Here is a 21050-nt window from a genome sequence, read left to right as displayed (position 1 = left end):
TTTTTGGGTATTTGTGCCCATCCCTAATGGGTTTGTATCGATACAAACAAATGATCTCAAGTCTAAGTAACAAATAAAAAAAATACTTAGAGTTTAAGACGTTCGAAAATAATAAAACCAATCCAAGATTGGGTGGCTCAACTGGTAAGAAACCAGATTCGAATTCTTATTTGGAAAGGGCCATTCATATGGATTTCTACGTTTCTTTAGAAGATGTAGTCGGATAAAATTTCCGTTGAACTTCCGGATTATCAACAAAAAAAACTACTTAGAATTAAGACGTTCGAAATAATAAAACCAAATGCAAAGGAGTGTCATACAATTGTCATCTCATTCGCGTTGCGATTGGTGGTATAGTCATGCTTTACGCATTGTGAACTTTAGAAGTGTGGAATCTGAGTATGAGTCAGACCAATAGAAAGTATCCTCACTAGTTGAGCTGTTGCGGTGGTTGCAAGATTGTAAACGTTTGGACAAAATACCCATATACAAAGGTTGGTCTCGAATCAGTGGGTTTACCTAGTCAATGCGTTCGAAGGATAGCAACTAGAATTCTCTCCTTATAAAAAAGTACTATGATGTCGATTTAGGATATGATCTATTTTTGTTTTAAATATGCCTGGACATAACTACCGCAAGTATACAGATCATTTGTAGTATGTACGATCGAACGCAAGAACACATGTGTTAGCGACGACGAATTCAGATTCTACTCGGTTTTCTGTCTGTGTCGATATTGATGGTCATGGTGATGACTAAATGTAAGAAACTATCAAAGTAAATACAAGCAAGGATTTTACGCAATTTAACTAAACATTATAGGTGTCGGAATTTACGGGTTATGCAAAGATCAATTCTACAGATTTATCTCGGCAACTTACGAATTTGGTACGGGGAATTCAAGACCATGACATAGAAGTTCACTCTTTAAAATCTCACTTCTCTTTCTAGAAATTTAATCTATCATCAACAAATCAAGCGACCAACAAGATTAATTGTATTAAACATCATTTATTCAAACCAAATCATCAAACTCATAGTTGCAAACAAAATTAAACACACATGGATCTTTACATAACTTAAATCCCTAATCTACGGATGAAAACTCTACCCAGACATCATGGAAAACACAACAATAATTAACCAACAAGAGTTCATAATGGAAACAAAGATAGGGAGAAGAGAATTCTCAATGATTTGAAGCTTGATTGTACAATTCATAAAATGAAATATAAGATAACATTATAACTAGTGAACGTTTCTTAAAATTTGTAAAAACCGGGATCATTTTGACCTTTATAATAAACAACACCAGAAAATCGCAATAAAAAGTAGCAATTAGAGTGCTTATGGGCGTTTTTCAATCCTAAACAATCACCGTCACAAAAACTATACTCGCAAATGATTGCATGACAACTAATCCAGCCAGCTTCACAATCTCTTGGAAAGGACGGACACAAGTGACGGGAATAATGTCCATCAAAAGTAGCTGTCCAGAGGCCGTACAGCTACTGCATTCACTGCTGCTGCTGGATTAAAGGTCCTAGCTTAAGAAATGCTTCCAAGCGACACTTACTGTTGGTACAGTAAATCTTATCCCAAAAAAATGTAACCTTTATCATCATATTATAAATTTAACAAATCAAGAGAAGAGAAACACCATGTCTGGTAACTACAAAAACATGATGGGAAAAATTCGAAGGTGTAGTAAATGTCTCCACTAAACTTGCAGACTCAACAAAGATCGGGGCAGCAGTCTTGACTATTACTGCGTTTGTCAAAACAAAAAAGAAAGAGCCAAAAGGAAGTCCACAATGTCTTTCCTGTGAATTCGGAACAAGTAGTAGGGGCGATGACACAACCATGTGGGCTTATATATATAAATAAACAAACCAGGAACCAGACGGACCCTTCTTCAGCGAACGCTGTGTTGCCTAGTCTTAATCATCCGTTTCAGTGTTGCCAGCCAGAAGTTGCATTCATCCCATTCACTGGTCGTAAGAAGGACCTGTTGCAAATACAGATCATGCAAACTCAGCCATAACTTCTTTCTACTAGGAGGATGTTTACAATGTCCCTAAACGCACCTGTATTTGTAGTGCTGCGCTGAAATCATGGTTGTCCAGCGCTTGGCAGAGCTGTACGAGTTTGTCTGCAGCATTCTTCGAGATGTCCCCACTATTGAGTTTAACAAACAGAGCCCCTAATTTCCTTGAGTTGTCTTCTATCTCGCGCTTCTTCGCTGGATTAGCACGTGCCCCTCCAAGTGCTTCTGATGTCTCGCTGAAAAGCCTTGTCAGCGTTGCAATTATAGGTTTCTGGTGAGCTGCAAGCAGTTTTACAGGAGGAAACATTGTCAGGTGAGACAAACCAATCATCACATCCGTACATTTTACTATGACAACCAAACCAAACAATGCTGCCAAAGTGCTCCCCTTTAGCTTTTCAGAGCAGTTTTACTGTACCTGGTACGTTGGAAGTATCTGCAGTTTGAACAGTTGGTGGCGGAGTCGCAGGTGTAGGGGCTGGTTGTGCAGCTGCTTGCTGGGCAGCAGGAGGACTTGCTGGCTGCACCGAACCCATTCCAGATCTTGGAGCAACTCCTGGAGTTGCCATGGGTGTGAATCCAATAGGTGTTTTTGTTGGAGCAACAACTTGGGGCATTTTCGGGGTAGGAAAATGACTAACTTGTGAAGCAGCAGATCCATGTGGAGCAGGACCGGGAGGAGTGGGGTATGCAGGGTTAAAAGATCCCTGGGGACAGAGCCAATAGCTTAGAAAAACTGAAATGATGGCAACCTAAAATTTAACTTAGATACGAGTGCACATACGGTAAACATATGAGAACCCATGGTTGGCTGCTGATATTGCTCCACGTTCTTTAGAGCAGGGGGAGTTGAAGGAACAAAAGTAGTTCTCATGGATGGCTGAGCATTGCTTACAGGAGCAGGGGCAAAAGATGGCTGCTGCAAAGAAACCAGAGAAAAGAAGGTTGATGGGCTGAGAAACCGAATGTAACAGAACAGATATGTCTCAATCACAAATGACTGCTCAGAAATTTATTCCCAACCGCCAGGATACTCTAATTTCTCCATTCACGTTACTCCTTTTAACCATAACAGTTTAGACCTAGTAATGTAGACCTTTTTGTTTTCAAGGAAAGTTTTGAGATTGAAAAGAACCATATAAGTAAATTCTATAAAGATTTATTGCCTACGATGTTCCCTCCACAGAACAATCGAAACTCGATGTAGACTTAGACAACATTGGAAATGGTTGGTTACTTGATTTAGACACTGCTCAGATCTGCTACATGAGGACGAGCAAACATCCTCGATCTTACCAATCAATGAGGGTGAAACAAATGGTAAATAGAAAAAAAAAAGTAAAAAGCCAAAATTTAATTACCTGTAGAACAGGCTGAGGTTGGTGAGGCATAAACATGGACTGCTGCTGCATAGGTGGATGCGAACTGGAAGGGACATACCCTCCTGTATAAGAATCATTGTACTGTGTCTGATGCTGATTATCATATGGACTACCAGGAACACTTGGCTTCATTTGAGGTGCCTCCTGAATAACAGAAGAATAACAGCTGAGTACCTTTGATCTAAAAGCCAAGTTGAACAGCAGAGAGTTCCAAAGCAACGTATAGGAACAGAATTCAAGATCAGACCTGGTGATATGGCAGAAGGTTTTGGGGCTGAGAATTAACCACAGGAGCAGTTTGTGTCTCCGCAGCAGCAACATTAGAAACTAGAAAATTTCAAATATCCACCAAAAGAATATGGAATTAAGCCAGCTCCAGGCATTCCAAGAAATATTCCTAAAGAAACAACTACAAGGTAAAAGTATAAATGTGACCATGTTTTTCAGCAGTGGGTAGTTAACCATCCAAAATACTTTGTTCTAATTCACTACAATATCATAGCTGAGATTCAAAGAAACTCCTAGTTAGGAACACCTTTCACCTATTCAAGAGAGATTTCTTCATTTAGAGCATGAGGAAACTTATTCATCAATACAGATTTTGTACTATGCTGGATCTGCAAGTAAAGTAACTTGATACTGTCAGTAATCTCCATTTTTTATGATGATGGGAGATTGATCTAAGCGCGATGAAATAGTTAACCTAGATAGGCAAACTGAATTGGTCTCTAGATAATAAGTGAATAATGGGTATCAGATAGATGTAGTTAGCCGAGGCTCTAAATTGTTAAGTTATGAATTCAAGTATGGGAATTTCTTGAAGAAAACTCCACCTCCAAAAGAAGATGACTTGACCCGTCAGCAGTACTTTCATGCTAAAAGAAATCTTCACAACATAACCACATACATACCGGGTTCTGCAGACAAGGCAATCCGATCTCGTAAGATTGAAAGTTCAGGTGACAAGCCACCAGACTCCAGAACTTTTAAACACTTCATTGCAGTTGTTAGAAGCCCCTGGCTGGCCAAAATCTCTGCATAACTCTCAAAAAGTCTGCAAAGGGATGTACTGAATCTTTTGTTTCCAGTTGCCAAGGCAAGAACAAGAGTCTTCTCCATAAGATCCTAACGAAAGAGAAGCAAAAGATTTTGGGCCGTGGTATTCAAATTAGCTTATGCACAAGATGTAAACGCTGATACTCACTTGAAGAAGCTCAGAATAAGATTTTCCATCACGCTCATTTGCAAGGCTGCTTGACCAAATTTCAACTGTTTTGTCAACATTTCCTGCGCAAATATAGCACAAAGTTGCAGCCACAGTATTACCGGCATCCAGCAACTTTGAGGCAAGAGCATCGCAGAGACTGGTCCATTCATCTCCTTGTGCAAACTGGTTGTCAACAAACATAAAAATGACATGAGTTATGTAGAATATTGAAGAAACACAAGTTACATGGCAGTTATCTGTTCAAGAAATCAGTCTGTCTTATTTTCAACAAGCGTCATCCAGATTCCATTTACCATCATATATTGGACAATACAAGGATCATGCAAGACGAGATCACCCATATTGATTGGTACAAGATCACAACATCATAAAGAAGATTCTTTTCAGATTTAGTTAGATTTCCTTCCTTCGGTCACCAGAGTTGTTATTTCATCGGAAAAAACCATAACCAGGTGACAAGTATACTTCCATGGTTTGATGAACTTACTGTACATAGGAGAGCGAGGGTTTCTTTCCAGAACTTTGGTGGCCTGGTGCGAACAAGGGTCATGAGATCATTGTTCACCATCGCAGAAACCACCTAAAAATGATTAAAGCAGAGAAGGGTGAATTTGTAAACTATCAATAAGATGCTCGACAGCACTGAACAGTGTATTAAGTGAGAAAAGCATTTAAAGGTACCTTCATGTAAGGTGCGCTGTTCATCTTCAGATACCTATCGCGAGTACTCTCCCATAATGCAACACCACCAACATGAGCAATGACTAAAGCATCGGCAAACTTATTTGCAGATATGCATTGAGCTACTGCTCCCTTGTAATCCCCCACAACCAATGCACGCTGAACAGCATCACCAAATACTGGATCAGAGCTTTCTTCTTCCTCTTCTGGCATTTGTTGAATCTCTTCTACGTTTACAGCAGAATCGGTAACTGGGGGAGTAAAGTCCCCAGCAGATGTTGATACAGGAGTATCAGCCTTAGGACTTGGAAGATTGTTGAAGAAGTCTTCACCATTATCCATAGAAAATACAGCTGCTTCTTTATTGTCCTCAGGCTCGACCGCATCCTTTTCCACAGTATCCTCCAACCGAATGCCATTCAGATCTGAAGAAAGTCCATCTACTGTTTCCTTCTCCTCAGATGGCAAGCTAAAGCCCAGATGACAAATCAACTTCGTCCGCGTAGTTCCTTCATCTTCAAACATTATTTTCAACAAGTCCCATGTCTCCTTTTCCTCGCTGGACCTGCCAAAACGGTAACAAGAGAACAGATAGGAAAAATTAAAACGCCTGCTAGTTTCTTGTGGACAACTATCAACGTATTCAATCATAAAGATGACTTACTCGGACACTTGAGATTTCTTCTCGCACAAAACCCTTAGAGAAGACTTGTCTCCTTTCTCTAGTGCTTCTTCAAATTCAGAAGAACGGCCCACCAAACTTTGTTCCATAATCAGACTATGCAAAAATACCTGACATGCAACATCAAATAGTGTAAAAAATAAAAAAAGAAAGGGCAAAAGCAGAAGACAATAAGAACCCACCACGCCCTTTGCAGGAGGCTTTTGGTGAAATGAAACAAGCTTTCCTCCAAAGCCAAAAGATGCACCAACTGGCCGCTTGTACCATTTTGGCGCCCTTAAGGAAGCTTCATATAGAACAGATATGAAGAGATGTCAGTTTTCATACTCTTTCCATTTTCCATCATAGAAATGACGAAAGCACTCAGCAATTGACACAGGGATGAATGGCATTACCAGCACCGAGATAGTTCTCTCCAGCACCATAGCGATTGCAACCCTACAAGGATGCCATATGAAACATGATTCCTTTCCTTTTAAATTGGGTGGGAAACAAGAAATTTAGAGTGGAATAGAATCTGTACAGAATATCCGAAAAAGATAACTTCTAAACAAGAAAGGGAAAGAAAGCAAGCCCTTGCATTTTTATTCTCCAGTAATCCCAGTGGTAAACTGGGAACTGATACAGAATATGAAACACGCTTCATGATTTTCTCTTTCCTTTATCAATGGAAGGTATACTGGAGATGTAGAGTGGAAAGAGTGTTATAAAGAATAACTGAATAAGAAAATTTCTCAACAGGAAGTAAGAACAAGTAAAGCCTAAAACATTTATGCTCTAGCGATCCCATCGACAACCAATATCTCAAATCCTACTTTAACAATGTCATGGTGGCCTGACAGACAATTTTTATGCTTAAACATTTTTTTCCATCTTATCATGAATGGGAAAGGAGAATGAATTGCAATTACAGAATGGAAATTACAAGCATACCTCGATGTTATAGATACCAATTTTCCCATCAAATGAAGATGCTGATATAACTCCGGGTATCTTTGGGTACCAATGAACATCAAAATTCCAATTGTTTCCAGCAGGTAACTCAGCCACAATCTGGCATGAGTTAGATAACATTGGGTTAAATACCATATCAAACCTAACAAATTTGAATCTTCAATTCTTTTTTTTCTACCTCTGTGGTATTCGTGTCCCAGCAAATAGTTCGGTTGTCTTTAGCACAGGTAAGAAGATATGAGCTGTCACTAGGACACCATTCCATTGCAATCACACCTGTTATTTAAGAAATATCACCGTGGTCATGAGACCAAAAATAGAAGAAAACAGGAACACGAACAACTACACGATATAGACAACGCCAAGGAAAGCATTCTATTGTAATGAGATGAAGATACCTCTTGTGTGGCCAACAAACTCGGTCATGGGTGACATTGTGTTCCTCATGTCCCAAAGCTGATTGCAATACCACAGATATCAATAAAAGAGCTAACATTGAGCAGCAAGAATTAACGCAATAAGTGATACAATACCTTCAGAGTAGGTGAAGTATCATCATCTGATGCAACAATAATCTGAGTTGCAATATCAGGATTCCACTGCAAAACTGAGCACCGCCGTCGAACAGAATCTGCAAAGCTGTTGATTGATAAAGGCTAGATCAGATTGTGATAACAGGTAATTGAGGATACCATGACCAGGTATATCATCCTTGGAAAAAGGCACACTGCAAAATCAGGAACTTACCTAATTACAGGCTTCTGCTTTCTCAAGTCCCAGACCACTGGGGAATACAATAAACACGAGTCAGTGGAAGCTACACCACAGTCAACCAAGGAATGATACAAATCAGTCAAACTAGCTAGAAGGAAGGAAAGAGAAGCCTAATTCTCACCAGTGGTGCCATTATATGAGGTAGATGCTAATATCTGCTGACCCTTTCTGTTCCAAGATAAAAAGGAAATTTCACCTTGTGCAGCGGAACCACCACCCTGCACAAATCCTTGTCAATGTCCAAACTCCAGAACTCAACACAATAGGTTGGAAAATACCATGCATTTCTAGAAATAAAAGGATCACAGTAGCGCAATAGTAAAAATAGACCAGAAGATGGTTATTAAGCTGGGGTCTAGATTTGCAAGAGATGATACTATACCTTCAGAACAGGAAAATGAGAAGGCTCAGAAGGCTTAGCAAGATCCCAAATGCAGATCTCGCCATCATCAGCGCCAGAAGCAAGCAGGTTTGGTGTTAAACCATTAAATTCAAGACCACGAACCTGGAATACAAGTAAACAAAGTAAATACACACTCTAATGAGGAGGTGTCCAGAGAGATAAACAAGACAGAGCTAACAATACAATTTTGCAGAAAGATACAACTCACAGGCCCTTTATGTACTGAAAGATGTCCAACAAGCACACTTTCGCCAGACTGAGAACTGAAAAAAAAATGATCAAATCAGACTAGGACAACCACAAGCATTCTTCAAGAAGAGTACATGCGTCAGTTCTCAATCTATGTTCACTCCTTTTATTACAGCTTAGACTGTGTGTCTTCAAACACACACCTTAGTTCTATTCCACCAGTACCAGAGGAACTTGTCCTGGACGCAAGAGGCGTCGACAAAATATTAAAGAATCATCAACGAAGTTAAATGGCTGCTAGACAATGGACTACCATTGGATGACGACCTCTAAAAAGAAACACATTATAACGCTAATAACTACTATACGGCTTGAGAAAACTATTCTGAAGTTAGAATCGTCAGGTATCCTTGGCAATAGCACAAATAAGCTCGATATGTGCATGCAGGTTCTCCTCCAAATCTAGAAGGTAACATTACTTACTTACATGATCACAAACAGGAATTTATCACAATAATGTCGGAACAACACAAAAACACAGGGTGCCAAGGGAAATACAGGTCCAGACATGCCATAAAATCAGATTCGCTGAAGATTCGCTGCATTCAACCAGGAGGTAAAGGGCACTAAATTCCATATTGCATCTTAAAGTAAAGATCAGTCAAACCGTCTATGCTAGATCCACCATGACTTCCCCGTACCCGGATTTTTCATTGTCAGCTCTCAGTGCAGAAATTAAGAGATTCCAACGCAAATGAGTTGAATTGCATCAAGGACGATGAAATCAGTCTAGTGTGATAAAGTGACGAGAGAAAAATCACCGGATCAGAGACAGCGGATTCCAAATATCAATATTCCCATCGACAAGGCCACCGGCGATGAGACCAAGGGAAAATTCTTCGGAGGTGGATCCATTTCTTCCCCAAGCAAGGCGGTTAAAGCGCTCGGAACTCGGGCACTCGCCCACCAGTGTCAGCTCGCGATCGTCAGACTGGAAGTCGACCTTGAAGATGTCGAGATTAGCGGACGAACTAAACGAAAGATCCACGGCCCCCGCCATCGTCCCCGCTGCCATGTACGGGGCGTCCGGAGCCAGCGCCACGGAGGCAGATCTGCTCACCCCCTTTATGCACGCCATTGTATGAGGAGATCAGAAGCGAGGGCTATAACCTCCTAAATTGCCGATTGAGGGAACAGAATGGCAAGGAAGATTAGGATCAGAATCGAACGGATCCGGTTGTCCCAGAATTAGGGTTTGAATCAGAGACTGTAAGAGAGGGGTAGAGAGAAGACGACGCAAGCAGATCCAAAATGGAAAAAGATCGCTTGTCAAATATATACAAAGTGGTAAGATGGTAATCCGATACAAGAGCAAGGGCATCGTCGTAACATAGTCCCAAATTATACCCAACATCGCCAATCATAAAGAGACACGTCTGTTGTTGTTTAATCCCAAAAACCGGAAAGACCAAAATGCCCTCCAGTTGCGCTGAAGGCTCCTCTCTCCCCATCCGGACCACCTCGGTCTCGTCTCTACACGTCCAGCTCCAGGAAGCTCTCTTCTCGCGTCTGCTGTGGCAACCCCCGTACGTACGTCCTTCTCTTTTCCTTTTGGTACTAGTATTCACAGACCAAGAAAGTGAGATGGTTCCTTCCTTTTCCGGTGGAAACTGGCTTGTCCTTCCCTGATCTAACCTGTGGGTTTTGATAGGGTTTCTAGGCTCCCTCTTGGTCTGTTGCTTTCTGAATTTCGGAAAAGCCCGTGCTTTGGGTTTACCAGCTTCACTCCAGAAAATATAGGAATTTTGGGCGATAATTGTCCCGGTCTCTCTTCTTGGACTGTTACTCCTCGACGCAACACTATGGTTCAGTCACTTATTATATTACAAAGACGTCAAGAAAACAACACCAAAAAAACGAGGAACTCGATCGATGTTTCTCCATTGACTGACGATCTAAGAGCTCTGAGAATTCTGTACTGTTATTGGAATAGACAAAGCCCAACTGCTTAGTTTGAGTTTCTCCATAATCTTTGGCTTCTGTTTCTCGTCCCCAAAGCAATGTTTATGAGGAGTGATGAGTAATACTCACATCTCTTCTCTTCTGTGGCTAGTAGCTGTCTGGTTGATGAGAACAAAAGCTGCGGGTGTTCCTCCGCTGAAATGTATACTCCCGGGGGTCTTTTTTTTTTGTCTCCAATCTGTTCAATATCAGAAGAAGTATGATCGTATTTCTTCCATTTCTTGCTTGACAGACGCGCAAATGGACGTTTGAGATATGAGCTTCTTCCCAGTGTCATAGGGAAAGGTACACGTTCAGCTGGAATTATGACCTGTTTTTTCGTCAAAACTTCTATTTTCTATGCTCTAGATGTTGGCAAGCAATAGGTTCACCATTCCACGATGCTTTGTTGCATTTTTAGTTCGGCTGCCGAATCTTATCCAAGGACCTTTGATTCTTTGATGGGATGGTACATTCCAAATCTCAACTTGTTTATCTTATTCGCTCATCTATACAATTGAAGTTTCGGTCTCTTGTGACGTTAGAGTATGTGGTTTAGTATTAGTATAAATAGCTTTGTATACTTCATTTTCATATTACAATTCCATTGTTGAATTTCCTCCATATTCAATATGGTATCAGAGAATAGATTCCTTCTGTGCAGATTTCATCTATTTGATTCTGGATTTCATTGATTCATTATTTTTCATTTCGATCTGTCGCCGAATCCGGTTTGATCAGTCTGTTGTTAGCCTCCCATTCTGCTGCATCGACGAGTTGATCTATCGTCGAGTAACTGATTCATCACCAGAAAACACAGAAAATTCCTCGCACCAACGTCATCGGTTCTGATCTGATCTCTGTCTCCTTCATTGTAGTACTAGGAGCAGAGGAGCTTCTGGATTTATTGATGTTGCTTTCACCGATTTCTGTGTTGATTTCGCCAGATTTGCTTCGGGCCGGGTTGTGTGCACGTTCCTCAATGTTTGTCTCTGCCGATTTATTCTTCATTTCTGATGCTAGATAGTGATGTATCTTCTTCATCTGAGCTGTACAGATGAAACCGAATCTGAGCTTCTTCTTTGTCTTGCTCTTATCTTCTTTACCAGGTTCTCATATCTGATTGTTCGACTCGTTGTTCACCCTCTTCATGTTCTTCATGGATTCCTTGGTTTCTTTATTGGCGTTGCTGTGATTTAATTGCTGAAGGTCTTTGTACCAGTGGTCGACTCTGTCTCTTTCACTGTTTTTTTTTGGTTGATTCGCATCTTACATGGTCATACATTCAGCTTGTTTCAGTTTCTCTCGGTTTAGTATGATTTTAGGTTTGGATGTATTTTCACCAGGTTTATTTTGGTTCTTTGTTTTCTCTGATCAATGTCCATTCCGATCGCGATTCTCTGATCTTGATGGTCGAGGCGTTATCCAAGCCATGGAGGCTTTGTTTCACTCCGTGGAGGCTTTCTTCGGGCTATGGATGCTTTGTTTAATGTCATAGAGGCATTCTTCGAGCCGTGGAAGCTTCATTTTATTCCGTTCAGGATGGATCATGATATTTGTAGTTATTGTAGTGGTTTATAGTCATTTTTTTTTATTTGTTTTGTGGTTGTAATGTTTTGGTTGTACTTGTTCAAGATAAAAATCCTGTCATCTTATGGGGGCGTATTAGAGTATGTGGTTTGGTTTTAGTATAAATAGCTGTGTACTTCATTTTCATATTAATTCAACAGAAAATCTCTCCCAATCTCTCTTCCGTTGTTGAATTTCCTCCATGTTCTATAGGTGGCTTCCAGTGTGGTATTGATGCTCCTCTAAGCGCTGTGAAAATGTTGGGCAAAGTCAGCAGGTTATAGTAAGCACCATTTATCTAAACAACTGCTCTTGATATTCTCTCCGGACTTACAGTACAGATTCCATTATTAACACCATTTTGAGTTTCAGAACAGACAAGTCTTGTGAAAACCTGCAAATCACGTGATATCGAATAGGATACAGATAAAGACCATGGTAACTGGAAATATTGGACACAAGGGACAGCTGATAGGGTATAAGCAGTGTAACTGCATTTTTCGTTTGGCATAAGTATATAAATCCTTTGCGGGTACGAGTGAAATGTGATGTAAATCAGCAGCTTCGAAGCGTAGAAAGCAGTTGATTTCGGGAATCCAATATCTCAGAGAAGACACCATCTACCTCTTTGATGAGTTTCTCCTTTTCTCTCTGCAGTGAATTGAGTTCCCTCCGCAGATCCTCTGCAGCTCTGCTGCAGAGTTCTCCTTTTGTTAACGAGACCTCAAGGCGAGCCACCGCATGGTTAACCCTTGTCACCTCTACCAATGTAGTACTTGTCTCTCCTCCCATCATACCATCAAAGATTCCCAAACCAGACGTCAAGAACAGAGAGTAAGCAGTGAAGTTGCGAATGGATCTTTTGGTTTCCAAGTAAGGTTTGGTGTTGCCAGTGAGAGCAGACAAGAGGGCGCCACAAACCCATGACCCAATATTCTGCATGTCCTGTATGGCCTGATGCACAATTCTCTCCTTCTTGGAGCCATCATCACATGGTTGGCTTGGTGAAAGTTCTCTATTTGGAATCACAGCTAGAGATGGTTGGATAGGTTTGAGATGAGAAAGGGCTGAAGTTGTAGAGGAATCCTGGAGGAGGCTCAAGGCGTGGGAGAGCCATAGCAGAGACTGAGACAGATGGGAGAGGGAAGAGGTGATGAGGTTGAGTTGGTCAAGGAGAGACAACGTGTAGCTCATGTACTCTTTGACACAAACGCCCTCCCATCTACGCATGGGATGGTCTACCCGAGATATGAGGAGGGCGAAGCGGCCGTTCATTGTCTTTATGAGGCCGAAACATCGCCCCATCAACGGCAGAGACAGGACGTGGGAGTCCTGGGAGAGCACTTGTGTCACAGACTCCGACACCTCCCATCTAAATGTTTGGAGAGAATCCAATAGGGCGATGAGGCTCTGGATTGGCTGCTCCTCCATGGATGATGAAACCAAAACTTCTGTCAAAAAGAAACTCTGATTGCGAAACCTTATGTCTGGTTCTTTCTCCGATCCAAGTGATGATTGTCAACCTTCTGAACTAGTCAAATCCACATAGCACCATCTTTCTTGGGATACTCAAAATATAATTTTGATTAGTATATTCCCGGGCCGCGGTGGTACATATGTAATATTGCTTTTAATTTTGGACTCTTTTGTTGCCTTTTTTACTTTTATATTCCTTTTTTGGTCTGGAAGCCGTGAGACGTAGCATTCAATAAGATCATGGCAACCACAACCTCATGGAATCATTGCTTATTGAAGGCACTTTCCCCGCAATCCAATTGAAAAAAATGTATGCACTAGTCACCTGAGCATTTTAAGTGTAGAAAAAGGCACATACGGAGAGACGATGGAGCTGATGAACCCCAACATCTTTCCAAGATGATGTGGCTTCCCGGAGGTTTCTGTGCACAGTTCACCGGGTACTTGACTTGCCAATCCTCCTTGGCCTTGTGCCCTCAGAGCCTTGTTTTCGGCTTTTAGCTGCATGCAAACACGCACCACCAGTTTCACTTGTACAGGTCTTAACATTGTGGTAGAGTGGCTATGCCGGTTATTCTTAATAGAAGACATGCTCTATTTACCTTCTTTATAGCGAGTTGGAGTTCCTCAATGGTTTCTTGTAAGGAGTAGATGGTCTCTGAAACAGTATCTTCGTATTCTGTGTCCACTTCTTCAACTGTATCAAGGTCGAACATAATTCCCTCCAGTATGAACAGTTCTTCTAGCAGCTTTATGTCTTCACCAATCATTCTCCCTTTCATCTATAAAAGGAGAAAACGAAATAGATTTTGATTAGAGACTACAACATTTTATGAGGCAGATGGCTTGGTGGTGGGGTCGTGACCTTCTCTAGGATCTTCCCCTGTTTTTTTTCGTCTTTGGTAACAGAGGGTTCCCCTGGAATCCTGGCAGATTTATCTTTATTGGTGCATGGTGACGCTTTGATATGCTTTGCCCTGCAGATTGATGGAAACAAAGCACCTATAGCTATAGTAAACGATACACAATATTTCTATGAGATTTACCACATGAAAAGTCGAAAGTTATTGGTCGAACATTCTAGGACTGAGGTGCTTCGTTTCCTGAAGTTCTTTAGACATGCATACCTTAAGCCAAACCTGAGGGTTGAGAGCGTTTCAGATGCATTGCAAGTGCTTGGTGAGCAACAGCATAAAAGTGCAGTGCGTGAGTTACCGCCCTGTGGCATGAGAAACCAATCATGAACTGAGAACAAGCTGGAACGTCGTATTAGACTCGGGAGGAGAGACTGACAAGAGCATCTTGAAGAATGCGAGTAAGCTTGGAATCGCGATATGGAATGTGGTTCAATTTGCTTGGTGAGCCACTTGTTAGTGCATTTATCACATTTCCCAAGGCCGAAAGAGATTTGTTGATTGTCTTCGCTTCTTCAAGAGCTCTACCTTCAGCGCCGGTTTTGTCTGCTTTCTCTGAACCAGCTAGGTCAACTAGAACAAGTTTTCCATTTCTTACCCTGTTTCCATGTCAAATTCCATATAACTTTGGACTGAACGAAAATTGTATGCGACTTTACCATAATATCGTTGGCATATATTAGTTGTAAGCAACTTCACCTCTTTTCTTTAATCAACTCTTGCTGGATTGTGAATAAGTAAATACAATGGCTTCTGCTGCTGGAAATATTCATCTCTGTCATGGTTAAGCTTGAAACATGCTTCAAGAGGACTGTGGTTCGGTTCTATTCCTAAGGATGATTCTGTGCAGTCTATTGCGTTCTTTCACCATTCAGTAAAAATGGATTGCAGCAAACCAAGGCTAAAATTTCTGAAAGGATACGGGTTTCCCCAACTGCTCGGTTAGCTGAACCAGTCTGCCAAGATAGTTTAAATTAGAAACACTACTGTAAGGAAGCATCAAGCAAACTCAAGGGTCTTGCTGTCTTACACATAAGTATTGTATCGCTTCTGCAGGATCCATTACAGCCACCTGAAAGAAGAAATGATGCAAGTTACAACCCTGAGAAAATTATAGCCGCTCTGATGAATGTAAAAAGCAAGCTCACCTCTGTGACACCTGACAATAGTATTCCTTGTCCTCTGTTCTCCTTGATCTGTATGTTTTCCTTTGATATGTCCAACAGGTCCCTGAGAGAGCATGTTCCTTTATCGCTCAGCTTCAGATTAAGGAGGAAAAAGAAGTGAAGTGATATATATCCATGATGAATTCAAGTACGTGGCTTCAACAGTTACCTGACTTTCTCCATGTAGATTTCCACCTGCAGGATGTAATGCGATTTCAGATATGATCAAACGTAGTGTTACTAACCAGGTTTTAGCAACTTCTATTACTATTATTGCACAGAAATATAGTTTAGAGCACTACCATAGACAATTTGATTGCGTATTTAGCAATCCCTTTGGAAGAACTTATGTGCTCAAACATCCCATCAACTACCCTTGGAATTAATCCTTTCTTGTGCTCATTGCTGTCCTGTATACCCGGTCCCTGGAATAATAGAAAACAACACCAATCATTTTCAGAAGGCAGGGTACTTCAGGCATGGCTCAAACATAAAGAGGAATCACATAACCTCCATGGAATACGTTTTCCCAGCTCCTGTCTGCCAAATACATAATAAATTATCGATTTTAGACAGAAAACCAGCAAACATTTCACCAAAAGAGAAAACAGCAAAGACATTTGAGGTATGCTTTGAAAAAAAAAGAAGAGAATTTTTAGGGAGAAGAAGACCAAAACTAGTCAGAAAGCAACTCATTGAATGGCATACCCGAAAAAAACTGTTCGACAGTGAAGAACATTCCATTTTGTTTCTCTCTTTGTTGGAAAATGTTAAAGCTGCTAACAACATACCTGTCCATAAGTTATGATTGTTCCGTTTATAGCATTCACAGCATCTGTTTGAACAATTGGAGACAGAGAATACAAAAGGTAAGTAGCATGAGGCAAGGTAGGAAAGAAAAACAAAGCAAAAGTTACGGTGTACACCCAATTAAGTTATAATCATTTACCAACTGGCCCTAACAAATGCTAACAGTTAAACCTTCCTGAACTCTTCGCATCTTTCATTTTTCAGTGTTCATTTCTATACGCGGAGAGCAAGAGAGGAGTTCACAGAGAAAATAAAGGCACAAATGTGATGTTAAAGTTCTTTCATTGACATATTATCACCAATCATCCAGGGAGAAGTCATCCACACGAAAAGGAAGTAACCAACAATGCTGCATACATAGTTTTGTTTATGAGTGTTGCCTTTACCTCGGACAATTGGCAGAGCCAGGAATTGATAAACAGCAGCTTGTGCAGAATCCTCATGGAAGACCCTATCTAAGGTGAATATAGACTCTTCTTCCTTCTCATCCTACACGCACATTAGATTGACACAATAACTAATGACTCATTATGCAAAATTGACCACAGCAATAATACATAAAAGTAAAACAACTGCAATCTGTAGAACACGAACCTTGAAAACAAAAGTTTCATTGTCAATGCCTTTGACACAGACGCTGTTCCCTTGATCTCTTTTCTCCTTTGAACTTAGCGGTCTAAAACGTGCACAGACTGTTACATTCGACATCTCTCTTTAGATCTGCCCCTACGAGTTCAATTTCCTGAAAAACTGAGAGGCGAAAGTCAGTCACCAGAATGAAACAGTGACAGTAGACACGAACTTGCATCGCCTAAAAATTTAAGCATGTTTATTTCCCAGTAACTCTTGTACGACCGATCAGGTTTCGGAGAGAATCATGGAATTCAGGATAATATTTTCCACGTAAGAACTTGAAATTCGAGCAGATCTCCGTGAACTCAGGATGGCGATCAGGAGTGCCATTTTTATCATCAAAATCCGAAGGATCGAGCTTAAGACCGACATGAAGCGCTCGCGAGGAAATATTTCCTTCATTTGCTCAGAATCCAAACGGAAAGTAGAGAAGATATCATTTGGAAACGTTCACGGACACCAAAGCAGAGCAGCGATGGCGGGAAACAAATTCAAGCATAAAGCAACATGGAAAGAGATGCGAAGCGTTCGAGAGGAGAAATTTCCATCGTTTTTCTCGGAATCCAAAGAGAGTGCAGACTGACCTGAAGCGGAGGGCAAGATTCTTCGGTTGGCGGCAAAGAAATTCAAAACCCTATCCACGCTCTTTTATACCTTCTCTCGGGGTCGGGGGCGAATGTTTTATCGGCATGTTTATTCAAATTGTTTGAATAGGATTTTATCGACTCGATCCCTTTTCGGTTATCAGTAGGATTCATTATGTTTGAGAATACTAGTAGATAGTTGTTAGGGCAAACGCTTCAAATAACCCAATCGCATCGAGAGCTTATTTGATACAACAGCAAAAATAGAACTAATTAACAAAGTCCACTTTACCCTTAATAAAAGTTTACCTCCTTTTCTGAATTGGAGCATGGCAACGATTATACACGCGTAGGAGTTTTTACTCATTTAATCATCAAAAGAAAGGGGTTATGGAAAAATTTGGAATCGGATAATTCTTCTAGATGTGACAAAACACTTTACAAAAATGTTATTTGGTCCCTGACGAGCAAAAAGACCGACATACGTGCTTTAGATGTGAAAAAGAGAAATTTGCTATGCAATTGCTCGTTCAATAACACAGACCAAAAATTTGAAAAATGAACAAAATGAACAAAGCTTTTATATGGATTTTGCAAAAACACATAAAAAAGGTTCGCAAATCTCTAAAAAAACGTTAAAAGCCTGTTATATCTCGTCTTAAGAGGTCGATGGTGTATATATCCACTCAAAATGTCGAAAGAATTCGAAAATTTGGAAGCTTTTTTGATCGGTCATGATTTTTCGCTCAAACGGTCATGTAGATTTTTCGACGATCGACCTATCGTCTGACAATGTTCTTCATTTTAAAACTACGATCGATCGATCGTATCGTCTGAACAAATTTATCTGAAACCATATCAATCTATCGTCTATGGACGATTGACCGATTGTATCTTCTGGGCAAATTAATCTGAGAACATGATCGACCTATAGTCCTAGATGATAGATCCATCATGCTCTCTAAGCATTTTGGTAGAAGAGAAAGATCGATCTATCGTCAGCAGACGATCAGACAATCGTACTCTCTGAACAATTTGAAATTTTTTTTTTCGAACACACAATCGACTGATCGTATCCCACGATCGATCGATCGTTAGCTAAGACTTAGGTGTTGAATGGGGAGAATTTTCGGAGTTTTTAGATTTTAAAAACTGAAAAAAACTGACAATCTAAATTTTTTAAAATTTGGTTTTTCTAATAATCCGAAAATCTATTTTATGAAAAAAATCAACTAAAAACCAAAAGTCACAATTTTTTAGACTTACAAACTTATGAAATCCAAAAACCAAAAACCAAAAACCAAAAACCAAAAACCAAAAACCAAAAACTAAAACCAAAAACCCAAAATAAAAACCAATATCATTCAAGACCTTATTTTTTTTACATTCTAAACCGAATCGTATGTTTTTCCATCAAACATTAACACTTTAATCAATTCATAACGCGACACATGTTTATAAATTTTTTAATAGTATTTATTTTCCATCAATTTACTCTAAAATATATAACAATCATGAACCCAACAAATAAAAGATGTATTTTTATTGATTATAGACAAATTTGAATCCATGTGAGAAAAATAGTAGAATACTAAAACCAATAACCCAAAATAAAAACCACTCTCATTCAAAATCTTACAATTAAATTTTTATAAAAGTAGGTTTTTAAAAAAACTTAAAAAACCATTTCATCACAAAATCAACTAGGGAAAGCAAGAGAAGAGAGAGGAAATTTCGAAATTTGCCCAAAAAAGGGAAGAACAACAGAAAATCACAAATTCTGACCGAAACCCTAAAACATTGTAATCCAAACCACTAGAAACTCTAAACTCTAACCCACAAATCACAAACAAGTCGTATTTGTTCATCACACTTTTCAAAATAAAAATTCAAAACATCAGAAAATTTAAAAACAAACTGTGACAACACAAGTTCTATTTGTGTATCACATTGTCTTCTTATGTGGCAAAACAAATTTATAACGATTACTTTAGAATTATAAAACTATTTTGAGGGAAAACATTTTTTAATGTATATTATATTATTTGTCATACTTTCATATTTTCTTTGTCAACGGAAATACTATCAAGAATGTTGGACCAATCAGCCATATCAGGTAAGTTGAAACCTCACCAGGAATGTAGGGACCCTTTAATCACTCATTTGTCCTTTGCAGATGACGTGATGATATTCTCCGAGGCTACAAATGAATCAATCAATGAGATTAAAGCTATACTAGGGGAGTTTGCGAGTTACACAAGTCTACAACTCAATCGAGCAAAATCTGACCTCTTTGTTACCGGAGTAAATGACCAAACAGCAACTGAACTATCTCAAAATATGGGAGTCCGCAAGGCAAGCTACCGATACGCTATCTAGGTGTCCATCTGAGCCCGTGGAGACTATCCAAGCTGGACTATCAGCCCCTTGTAGAAAGGATAACCTCCAAGTTACAAGCATGGTCGACAACATTTCTCTCTTATGCCGGAAAGGTACAACTTATCGCCTCTGTTGTATACGGTTTGGTTAACTCATGGTGCTCTGTTTTTTTGCTCCCAAAATACTTGCTCAGGCAAATAGATAGCATGTGCGCCAAATTTCTTTGGAAGTCATCTGGAACAGGAGCATACAGAGTAGCATGGGTCAGCATTTGCCAGCCGAAATCTGAAGAGGGCTTGGGCCTTCGGAAGCTCTCTGTCATCAACCATATGGCAAGATTCAAACTGGTATGACTACTATTTGTTAAGGCTGGATCCCTGTGGGTAGCCTGACTAAGACATCACATCTTCAAACGACGATCATATTGGACATTGAACCCCTCGTCTCAACTAACATGGAATCTACGCAAGCTACTTGGAATCAAAGAGCAAGTCAAGCCCTTCATCAGAATTCTCCACTGCTAAAACATGGAGCCAGATCAGAATCTCTTCAACACCAGTTACGTGGCACAAAACGATGTGGTTTAGACATGCTATTCCTCGACACGCCTTTATACAATGGCAAGCTCTCCTAGGCCGTCTACCAACACTAGCCATGATCATCTTAAAAGTGTCAATTTACCTCATATGGCGAGAGAGAAATAACCGCATCTTCCGGAAAGTTGTTGAGGAAACAAGACACAAACTCGACCGCCTAGTCCGGAACATCATTCTTTCCACACAAAAAGGGAAGTCGACATAAAAAAATCTTCTTCTATAAGACTGGTTTTACCTAACAAGACCGCCTTAGTACTCTTAACTCTATTAAGGTGTCTTCCTTCTAAAATCCACCTGTCATGAGAATTCCGCTGTTTTTTGTTGTACGGTCTTCAAGACCGTAATGTAACTCAGACATTTGTATGTCTTTTTATGTAAATAGATTCACATTAAAACAAAAAAAAACTATGACGGATAGACAGACACGACTTATGTAAGAAAAAGTTTTTTTTTATTTTATTTTCTGATATTTTAGATTTTATTTTGAACATATGTGACGGACAAATATGTTTTGTGCTTGCGATTTGTAATTTCGAAAGCGATTAAATTACGACCTTTTTTGTCTCACGTTGTAATTTACAC

At 40.0% G+C, this 21050-nt stretch overlaps 2 protein-coding genes across 5 annotated transcripts; both read right to left on the bottom strand.

Annotated features, from left to right (window-relative positions):
* Window positions 1-1601: 1601 nt before the first annotated feature.
* Window positions 1602-9660, bottom strand: LOC104823030 (protein transport protein SEC31 homolog B-like). 2 transcript variants are annotated; one of them, XM_010554443.1, is made up of 22 exons: window positions 9162-9660; window positions 8360-8414; window positions 8131-8253; window positions 7870-7966; window positions 7722-7758; window positions 7508-7613; window positions 7373-7430; window positions 7153-7250; window positions 6954-7073; window positions 6416-6458; window positions 6203-6306; window positions 6003-6130; window positions 5339-5903; window positions 5145-5237; window positions 4634-4819; window positions 4341-4554; window positions 3677-3756; window positions 3409-3573; window positions 2832-2966; window positions 2466-2754; window positions 2088-2326; window positions 1602-2008 (listed from the first exon to the last, which is right to left on the bottom strand). In XM_010554443.1, the coding sequence occupies exons 1-22, from the start codon at window positions 9476-9478 to the stop codon at window positions 1916-1918; spliced, it is 3345 nt and encodes a 1114-aa protein (XP_010552745.1). In that variant the 5' UTR covers window positions 9479-9660; the 3' UTR covers window positions 1602-1915. The 2 variants fall into 2 exon arrangements, with proteins under 2 accessions (XP_010552745.1, XP_010552746.1); XM_010554444.1 differs by having other exon boundaries at window positions 2832-2963.
* Window positions 9661-11925: 2265 nt separating this feature from the next.
* LOC104823031 (kinesin-like protein KIN-1) lies at window positions 11926-17642 on the bottom strand. Of its 3 annotated transcripts, none has more exons than XM_010554445.1 (16): window positions 17494-17642; window positions 16871-17026; window positions 16663-16765; window positions 16258-16301; window positions 15977-16006; window positions 15769-15891; window positions 15636-15661; window positions 15449-15530; window positions 15331-15372; window positions 15223-15256; window positions 15000-15075; window positions 14680-14899; window positions 14514-14605; window positions 14252-14363; window positions 13989-14168; window positions 11926-13887 (listed from the first exon to the last, which is right to left on the bottom strand). In XM_010554445.1, the coding sequence occupies exons 2-16, from the start codon at window positions 16982-16984 to the stop codon at window positions 13708-13710; spliced, it is 1458 nt and encodes a 485-aa protein (XP_010552747.1). In that variant the 5' UTR covers window positions 16985-17026; window positions 17494-17642; the 3' UTR covers window positions 11926-13707. The 3 variants fall into 3 exon arrangements, with proteins under 3 accessions (XP_010552747.1, XP_010552748.1, XP_010552749.1); XM_010554446.1 differs by having other exon boundaries at window positions 16871-17018; XM_010554447.1 differs by lacking the exon at window positions 15000-15075 and having other exon boundaries at window positions 14680-14855.
* Window positions 17643-21050: the final 3408 nt, after the last annotated feature.

The sequence above is a fragment of the Tarenaya hassleriana genome, unplaced genomic scaffold (assembly GCF_000463585.1).
Source record: "Tarenaya hassleriana unplaced genomic scaffold, ASM46358v1 Cleome39, whole genome shotgun sequence".
NCBI lineage: Eukaryota > Viridiplantae > Streptophyta > Magnoliopsida > Brassicales > Cleomaceae > Tarenaya > Tarenaya hassleriana.
Note: the sequence above shows the minus strand (reverse complement) of the source record. Positions and strands in the feature narration are given on the sequence as shown.

Excerpts from the sequence above, each read along its gene's own strand:
- LOC104823031 (XM_010554445.1), bottom strand. The coding sequence starts at position 16,984 with ATGTCGAATGTAACAGTCTGTGCACGTTTTAGACCGCTAAGTTCAAAG. Across the intron at positions 15,892-15,976 it reads GGAAAACGTATTCCATGGAG|GGACCGGGTATACAGGACAG; the intron begins GTTATGTGATTC and ends CTATTATTCCAG. Across the intron at positions 15,373-15,448 it reads TATTGTCAGGTGTCACAGAG|GTGGCTGTAATGGATCCTGC; the intron begins GTGAGCTTGCTT and ends TTCTTCTTTCAG.
- LOC104823030 (XM_010554443.1), bottom strand. The coding sequence starts at position 9,478 with ATGGCGTGCATAAAGGGGGTGAGCAGATCTGCCTCCGTGGCGCTGGCT. Across the intron at positions 8,415-9,161 it reads AATCCGCTGTCTCTGATCCG|TTCTCAGTCTGGCGAAAGTG; the intron begins GTGATTTTTCTC and ends TTTTTTTTTCAG. Across the intron at positions 7,251-7,372 it reads GTTTGTTGGCCACACAAGAG|GTGTGATTGCAATGGAATGG; the intron begins GTATCTTCATCT and ends CTTAAATAACAG.